Below are 9074 nucleotides of genomic sequence, written 5' to 3' on the forward strand. Positions count from 1 at the left end.
CATGGAACAAGAAGGTAACAAACACCACTACATGAAACAAATCTTTCCCCAACATTTAAACAAAAGTTGCAATAGTTTTAGTTTTCAGTGCACTTTTGTTAAAAAGATTACTTTATAAATGCATCGATATATACCCTGTAATTTTACTGGTTCACAATTATTTCAAAATGGTATGTTCTTGCTAAATTGCTCCCAAATGTGAGATTGTTGTATCATAATAGTAGAAAAAGTACCCGTTAGTTCTATAATACTTACACTATAAATCATTTTAAAATTTCTCCTGGTTGTTACCCCTTTATTACCCAAACTTAAAATATTGTTCCCTTATACTTATATTGTAAGTATGTTACAGGTACACTATAATTACCGAAGGTTACAGTGTAAAATCGCTTTAATTACGCAGTACTTTCCGGGCTGTAATCTAAAGCGTTACCCAAAAAAACATTATTTTTAAGAGTGAATGTAAAATGCACACGACTTCCGCTTCTCGAAACCAAACGGTTTTCCTGACGATTTGATTTAAAAAAGGGATTTGTTTTATGCAAACATGTCAGACTTTAGTGTTATCTACTACCACAATGCATTGTTTGCAGTGTTTTCACGAGTTGGTAGAGGCACGCGCATGAACATTATTGGATGGAGCCAAATGCGAGTCATTCCATCAATGAGCAAATGCAAGTTGGCACAATGGGACAAACCCCCACAGACGTGTTTACACAGGCTCTGGCCATCACAATAATGTCTAGGCCACAGACGTGCTTTGAAAGGATAAAAGTGACCAAGTGTTATTTGTGGCATCTCATCCACAATAGTTGGGTATTGCACAACCTGCGGCATTGCAAATGACTTAACGTGGAAACCTCACAGTTGTTTTTAAAGATTAGCGACATATCTTTTGTCCAGTAGTGACACACATCACAGTAAAAAAAAAAGAATGGGGTTATAGATTGTTGACTGGATGGAGTCAACTGGGAGAAAGGGGGTTTGAGTGAACTGGACACTTCAAGTCAATTCCATGTCAACTCAACCACTTGTTTGGTTGGTTTGATTTTGCTTTTCGGTGAAAGAAATACATAAATGAGGCCAAAATATTAAATTGTTAATACATCTCGAACCTAAATGGTTGTAATTCAAGAATGCTTTGGAATATCGATGTAAGATTGATCTCGTTTTAAAGACATTTGGCAGATTTGTGTAGAAGTGAAATAAATTAAGAAAGTGAAATGAAAAAAAAGTTACAGAAGTTTGAGTTACATGAAAATGAAAATGTACAATGTAAAAAAAAAAATAATTATTCATATTTTATATAAAATATGTATTTTTTTTTTAAACCTGGGCAGACTCTAAAACGGCAAAAAAAAAAAAAAAAAAAAAAAAGTCAAATCCAAAAATCGAAACGAGTTCAGTTTCAAATTTTAGGTTGATATCTCAAAAAATGAGCTCTGAGTAAGATTTTGTTTGGGTGCAGTACCAAACATTTCCACTAGGTCACAACCAGACTCCATTACTGCCCATATAAGGGCGCCTCCATTTCCATATGTGTTTTGAGCGAAATCAACCGTTATTTCCACAGTTTTCATACAATTTCTGAAGTAGACATCCTATTCAGAAGTAATACGAGAATTTTGATATGAATTCAACCTCTAAGAAACATAAAAAGAACAAGTATGTGCATTATAGCTCGCTGCCACATCACAAATGCTGAATCTTTAATTATTTTCTTCATATTTAAAACAATTTCAAACCTTTTTTTGTTTTTTAAATAATTGAATGGATGCTATCCTTTGAGCTCTTGGCATGAAAACAAACTGAGGTTTCTGCCAATCTTTCATTATTTTTCATGTTCATCACTATTTCAAAATAAAGGTCTAAACACTCCTCAGGAGTATGAAAATATTCTTGTCGCAAATTGATAAATTAAAGCTCCACTGTAATTTATTTGGAAAATCGATCACCAAATATGGAAGCTTTAAATTGATATAGTCAGCCAAGATTAGTTTAGGTTTAGTACAGGATATTACGGTTTTAAAAATGTAATGGATGTGGGCCAACCGGTGGGCCGGTGACAAAGAGGTTAAACGCCATGAATGAATATTTACTGTGAAACCCATTATTTTGTAAAGGGGGCCAAAATGACAAATTTGACAAATTACAGGAAGGGGGAAATAACTATTTTATATAACTATTATTTTTGGTACGTTAGTCAAATCTATTGACTTTCACAATGGGTAACATTATATGCCGATAATCAAAAATGGGAAAAAGCACTATGTTTCCCCTTCAAGTTTGGATTTCTGGAACTCAAGAAGTATTAAAGATATCCTTATATCATTTTAGATTTAGGTTCTTACCAACAACTTTTTAGTACCATAATTTTTAAGACCTACAATCCCAACGAAATGGGAATTTCTTTGTGGCTCCACTATTTATCTTTGTCTTTCTTAAATAGGAAATTTTTGCTGAGAAAGTTTCTGAAATGTGGTTGCTTTGACACTAAATTACCACATTTTGAAGCGAATGACTCCATTTAGATTTGACTTTATTTAAATTACATATGCATGTACACAAGGAAAACAATATTACAGTTTCTATAGAAAACATATCTGGCACATGCCAGTATTAACTAGAATTCAGGGTTATGTAAACATAACATTATGTAACCAATCATCCTGCACACACATCTGAACGTAGTTTTAGGTGAAACAAGACACAAATGGTTATGAAAATTCAAGAAACTGAAGAACTTTTTGGTTGGAATATTTACTATATTATACTACACTGGATATTCAAAATCAGAAAAATAAAAATATCAATCTAATTTAACTGTCTTAAACTGAATATTGCAGAAATTTTCATTTATTTACCATTGGAATATTCTTGTCATGTAAATATGATCAGAATATGAAACCTATTTAGAAAATGAGTGTAAATCACAAACGCATCAAACAATTTTGGCAAATGTTCCTGAAATAATGACAGCAAAACACAAATGTAAAAATGCCTTCCTTTATTTTGTCATTTTTTGTTTTGTTTGAGAATAACAGGCACATACAATATGGGCTTAAGCTGAATATCATTAGACAAAAACCATTGACAAGTCCCCGTGGATTTCAGCAGGCCTAATATTTCACAATATGGAGAAACAAACTGCAACCAGATGTACGGGTCTAAACTTTTCTAAATAAATTTTAAAAAAATCTATATGAAAATGGCTGTTGACAGAAAACCATGAAATTCGGGTCCATTTACTCCCGAGTGTGAAAAACAGGTCAGGACTGAGCCGATGCTCACACACACACACACACACACACAAAAAAAAGCGAACATAAAACGGTTATCCCTGGTTCAAGCATAAATGGCCAAACACAAGAGTATCTAAGCGGTAGACAACACGACAGATGGACAGTTTATTTCTGTTGTCCTTTAAAGCCTAAGCAGATTCAATTCAGAATGTGAAAAAAATATATACGCAGACTGAACAGACATTTAATAAGGCTCTCTATATACACTGGCGCTCAGATGTACAACAATCTGCTCGTTTCAGATCCTCAACGCTTCACACGGCGTTGTGAAATGTGGAGCACCTCTGATCCGAAAACACTCCTGAGGGAAGGAGGGACTCATTTTGTTTTATGAAAATATAAATATTCTTCCATCATTTAAACCCTAATGTGAACTGCTTCCAATTACCAAATGAAAAAAAAAAAAATCATGCAAACTTTCTTTAAAGAGAGCGTTTAAATTCATTGATATTGAACACTGTTTCTCATCTATGCATATGGTAGAAATACCTGGCTTTTTTGTATTTAATAAAGAGCACTAAACTGATACACCAGTATGAACTGAACTTGCATTTTAAAAAAAACAAAAACAAAACATCGCTCACAAAAAAGAAAAATCTTTTAGCGCTAAAAAAACACTGCTGACCTTATGTAATGTTAGAGCTGAGAGCTAAACTGTGATAACACTCGCTAGCCTGAATAACATCTGTGTTTTGTCCCACTATAGCCACCGTTACTGCGTGCGCCGGGTTGCTGAAGGTCAGTTTCGATTAACCGTTACTTTGTCTTCTTCTCTGTGGCCAATGTGTCGTGAAGCTTTGAGACATGTTTTTCAAATTGGTCCATCACCAGCGTCCCGTTCTCGTCGAAGAACACCCCGACCGACTTTGTAAACTCCGCCTCCCTGAACAGCTTGGTTTTCCCGTCAGTGAAGGACACTCTTAACGTATACTGGTCGTCAAACCTAATGGACACCAGACATTTGGTACTTTAGTAAACCACAGTATCAAACTTTTTCCCCTGAGGAGTGGCATTGCTAATAGCACATTATGTCTCCCTCATCTAGCAAACCCGATTCAACCCTTAAGCAAGACTTGAATTTGGTGATAAACGCAAGACTGTCTGATGAGGGAAACATCCATAAAAAGTGCACTGGTAGGAGAGTTCCCATGACATGTTTGAGAAGCACTGGACTAAAATATTGCTTTAATCTATATTGGTTAATCAAAATGAAGAGAAAAAAATGTAGATAATCAAGAAATCTAGCTTTCAGCCCAGCACTAGTAGCTAGAGTGTTCTGTACAGCACACATTTAAGACCCCAATATACTTTAAACGCTATCCAAGAATGGACTGGCGTGACGTTATTTCGGACAAAATCAGGCCAAAACTAAGTTTGTTCGGAAAGCAGCTTCGAACCAACAAACTTAGTTTTGACCTGATTTTGTTCCGAAATTACATCACACCAGTTCATTCTTGGGTTTCTCTCAAATCTTGGAAAAGGTCGCTCCAGCTGGCAAATGCCTTCAAACTATCATTTAGGGCTGGGTATCGTAACAAAAATTTCGATACCGATACCTTGACTTCGATACCGGTTCCTGAATGATGCCTTTTTTCGATACCAATTTTATGTAACCAAATTTAACAATATAATATTACATTTTTATTTTATTTTTCAGTTTGTTGACTTTCACACTCATATTTTGAGTATGTAAAAAAGCACCAAATGCTAAAGTTTTCAGTTTCCTAATCATTTAACAACATGTATTCTTTACTTCAATGAGCTCATTGTTGCTGCCTCATCTTAATGCATTGTTTAACAATGATGCAAAGTTTTTGTAACAATGAAACTGAATGAAAATTAATTGAAATTAGAGCCAGGCGGATATATCGGCCGATATTATGCATTTTCCAAATTATCGGTATCGGCAGTTATAATGGCCGATAAATGAATATTTAAAAAATAAAATAAAAACAGACAAAACACGCTTCAATCATCTCTCTTTGGCCTGTTACATAGAAAATGTATGTTTTGCAGTATGATGTTATCTATTGATAAATTATGGCTCATCATAGACTAGCTAACCACAAAGCTAGCTAATGCCACTATCATCAGTGGAAGACCGCTAACGTTAACATTAATGAGCTTGGAAACAATGAACTTTTTCTGCCTAAATAAAGTAATGATTACTGTATTTATAACTAGCATATCTCTAGTTACAATCAAGTCATACTTGCGAGGAGTGAACATTTAGACATAGAGAAAAAGTATCAAACGTATCTTGTGCAGAAAAGTTCGCTTTTCTCTTGCACGTGTGTGAAATCCAACAATATTTAATAAAAAAAAAAAAAATATCGGCCGATATATCGGAATATCGGATTTTAAAACCCAAAAATATTTGTATCGGTCTTCGAAATCCTTTATCGGTCGGGCTCTAATTGAAATGCATTAAGCCGTCACCTCTGATAACAGATCATCACTCTAAATTGTAATTTAGAAACATGCCTTTTCTGTAAAGCAGCTTTGAAACGATATGTATTGTGAGAAATGCTATACAAATAAATGTGAATTAAATTAAATATAGGCTTCTGGGGGGCGGGATTTATGCCTCGCGCTCAGCACACGTGAAGCTTGCTGCAAAGCACTGCCAAAAGTAGCCTAATGATTATGATCACCTTTTTAGGCTAGAGGACAGCTGCCAATTGTGATCAGGGTCCATTCCAGCTGGGTCCTTCTGCAAGGCCACAAGGAAGATGTTCCTCTCTTTGTAAGAGGTGTACAGGGTCAAAATCCCCATCATTATGAAGTACGTGTCGATCTGTTAAGGACAAGAACTGAAGCAGTGCCCAATTTACATTCATTTGCATTGTCAAACCAAATTTGCTCAATGAAGGATATGAAACAACACAACACGCCAGTACGGGCTTGGACTCCGGGAACGGGTGGAGGTAATCCCAAATTAAAGCTACAATGGCGAAAAGGCAGGAGATCGTGCAAATGAACAGACGTCCATCCACTAGGTTGAAGTTCTCAACGTAGCCATATTTTTCAATCAGAACCTATGGGGGGGGGGGAAAGAAAGAGTCGATGATTTAAAAACTCATCTAATGGACATAACCAGTACAAAACAAAGTCTGCACATAAATCTCTCAAACCACATAATCAGATAAATGTTTGGAACAAATACGATTTTTTTTAATGAAAGAAGTTTGTTCTGCTCACCAAGGCTGCATTTATTTGATTTGAAATGCAGTAAAAATTATTACTATTGTGAAATAGTATTACTACTTTAAACAATACATTAACTTTGTTATAAATTAATTAATGTAATTTATTCAGTGTCATGTTATCCTTCAGAAATCATTCTGATATGATTTGTAGCTCAGTTAGTTTAAGATCATCAACTTAAACAGTTTTGCTGCTTTATTATATATATATAAATATATAAAATAAAATAAATATATAAAAATTACATTAACATTTTCAACATACAGTACCGGTCAAAGTTTGGGAACGTTACTATTTTTAATGTGTTTGAAAGAAATGCTCATTCCTGCATTTATTTGATCAAAAATACAGAAAAAAAGTTACCTTATGTAATAATATTATGATTTAAAATAATGGTTTTCTATTTTAATGTATTTTAGAATAGAATTTATTCATGTGATTATTCAGCATCATTACTCCAGTCTTCAATGTCACACAAACCTGATGATTTATTACTAATGTTGAAAACAGCTGTACTTCTTAATATTTTTACCTGCGATACCCTTTTCAGGATTCGTTGATGAATTAAAAGACGAAAAAGAACAGCATTTATTCGAAGGAGAAATAGTTTAAAAATATACACTACTGTTAAAAATTGAGGTCATTAATATTTTTCTCTCTTTTTTGAAAGAAATTAAAACTTTTCTTTAGCAACGCTGTGTTAAATTGATAAAAAAAAGAGTCAATTTGTGTATTGTTAGAAGAGATTTTTATTTTTAATAAACGCTGTTCTTTTATTCAAAACTGTTTCCACCATTGATAACCTGACTATCAAATCAGCATTATTTTAAATTGTAATAATACTTCACAATATTATTATTTAGGCATCAAATAAATGACACTTCTTTCAAAAACATTACAAATAGTAATGTTCCCAAGCTTCTGACCGGCATGCGTGTACTAAGTCAAATTAAATGAATTGTATATAACAGACCTTCTTAGCGGCATCATCTAGAGAGTTCTTCACAGCTGCACCATCCCATTTGTCGATCTTCACTGGCTTTTCATCAATCCTCCACTGAAACACATGCAATATGGTTAAAAGCAAGCCACACTGTCAAGCCAAATAGATTGAATATATTTTCATATGTGCAAGATAGGTATGCAAACTAAACACAGTACAGTTACTGTACACCTTTTAAGCTAAATGAATAGGTCTGCGTTGCTACTGAACTGACAGCATATGACTTGTTTTTATAAGATAGATAATATTAAGTTAGTTTGAATTGAATCTGATGACATGCTATTAACAAAATCTATCTAATAGACTACATTGTTCAATTGCATTGCCTTCACTAGCAGGACTCCATATCCGTAACATATGGTTGCTACCATTGTAGCATTACTCTTTTAATAAATCCCTCAAGTTATTGATATAAATCAGCCCACAGCTACTGGATTATCGTCAGGCATATTACCGAACAGAAAGTCGTCACTGTCTGTCAGCCACGTCAGAAACATCGTGTATTTGTGAAAATTAAAATCTGCATCACTGCAGACTGATGGAGCACATTTACACGTCTTTTAGCAACCAATGACAATGAAAATAATCAAAAACATCTTTAAATTACATATATATATATATATATATATATATATTTTTTAAACGGCCACAGGTATTTGAGGGATTTATGATTTTATATAGGCTAACGTGCATAAATCGTGCATAGTATGCATTCCCTGAATAACGATAGTATGTTAACATTTAGGCAGTTTTGCCTTTTATATTAAAGTATATGGGGATTTTTATTGTAAAGCTTGCGCATTTGTGGTTATGCTTAATATAAAATGTAAACCAGCTTCTGACAAAGCGTCGGACAAATCACCAATTTGAAATACTAAGTTTTAGAATACAAATTACAGGAAAGTCACAGTAAAGATGTTTTATCCATTTGACCGAAATGGAAACCAAAGGAAAGCATACTAACGTTCTCCTGACTGGAAATAAAATGACACGTTTATAAGGCGAAGGAAATGATGTGAGCATAACACAATATTGTGTGCAACATAGTGCAGCGCGGTGTAATCATATCAAATGTTAGACATTGTTAGCGGTTTTCAATACGCATGATAATTAACGTTACTTTAATGATAATGATTTTTACATTAGTCGCGTGCATTCGTTATTATAACGTTACAAGTTTACGTTTTATCTCCTGACACGCAAACGAGCGCCGTGGTCGCATCAACATCGAATCAACAACGAGTATGAAACATGAAATATGAAAACAAAAATAAACTATGTTGAGCCCTAAAACTCATACAGTCTCATAAAAGGCGATATACAATAAATGTTTCTTACTTTTTCCAATAGACCATTCTTTCCGTTCCTAGCCGCCATCTTTTCTTCCTGTTCATTTGTTCTGACCTGGGTGAGTATGATTGGCTAAAATCACTCAAATATCGTCCAATCGAAATGGGTTTGAAACAGGGAAACGGCAGCAGCTGTGGCGTCTGACGTCAAAGGGGGCGGGGTGGTGACGTTCACCCTCACGCACTGAAAAAAGCAGCGCAAATAAAAATGTA

At 34.3% G+C, this 9074-nt stretch overlaps 1 protein-coding gene across 1 annotated transcript; it reads right to left on the minus strand.

Annotated features, from left to right (window-relative positions):
• Nucleotides 1–2992: 2992 nt before the first annotated feature.
• Nucleotides 2993–8998, minus strand: spcs2 (signal peptidase complex subunit 2). Its single transcript, XM_089120963.1, has 5 exons — nucleotides 8851–8998; nucleotides 7483–7566; nucleotides 6188–6340; nucleotides 5957–6099; nucleotides 2993–4245 (listed from the first exon to the last, which is right to left on the minus strand). The coding sequence occupies exons 1-5, from the start codon at nucleotides 8887–8889 to the stop codon at nucleotides 4059–4061; spliced, it is 606 nt and encodes a 201-aa protein (XP_088977089.1). The 5' UTR covers nucleotides 8890–8998; the 3' UTR covers nucleotides 2993–4058.
• Nucleotides 8999–9074: the final 76 nt, after the last annotated feature.

The sequence above is a fragment of the Pimephales promelas genome, chromosome 16, assembly GCF_988280905.1.
Source record: "Pimephales promelas chromosome 16, fPimPro1.hap1.1, whole genome shotgun sequence".
Taxonomy (NCBI): domain Eukaryota; kingdom Metazoa; phylum Chordata; class Actinopteri; order Cypriniformes; family Leuciscidae; genus Pimephales; species Pimephales promelas.

What these genes read in the sequence shown, in the direction of transcription:
- spcs2 (XM_089120963.1), bottom strand. Translation starts at nt 8,889, where the DNA reads ATGGCGGCTAGGAACGGAAAGAATGGTCTATTGGAAAAA. An exon ending in AGAATGGTCTATTGGAAAAA is followed by an intron (nt 7,567 to 8,850) that starts GTAAGAAACATT and finishes CATGTGTTTCAG; the next exon opens with TGGAGGATTGATGAAAAGCC. An exon ending in TAGATGATGCCGCTAAGAAG is followed by an intron (nt 6,341 to 7,482) that starts GTCTGTTATATA and finishes CCCCCCCCATAG; the next exon opens with GTTCTGATTGAAAAATATGG.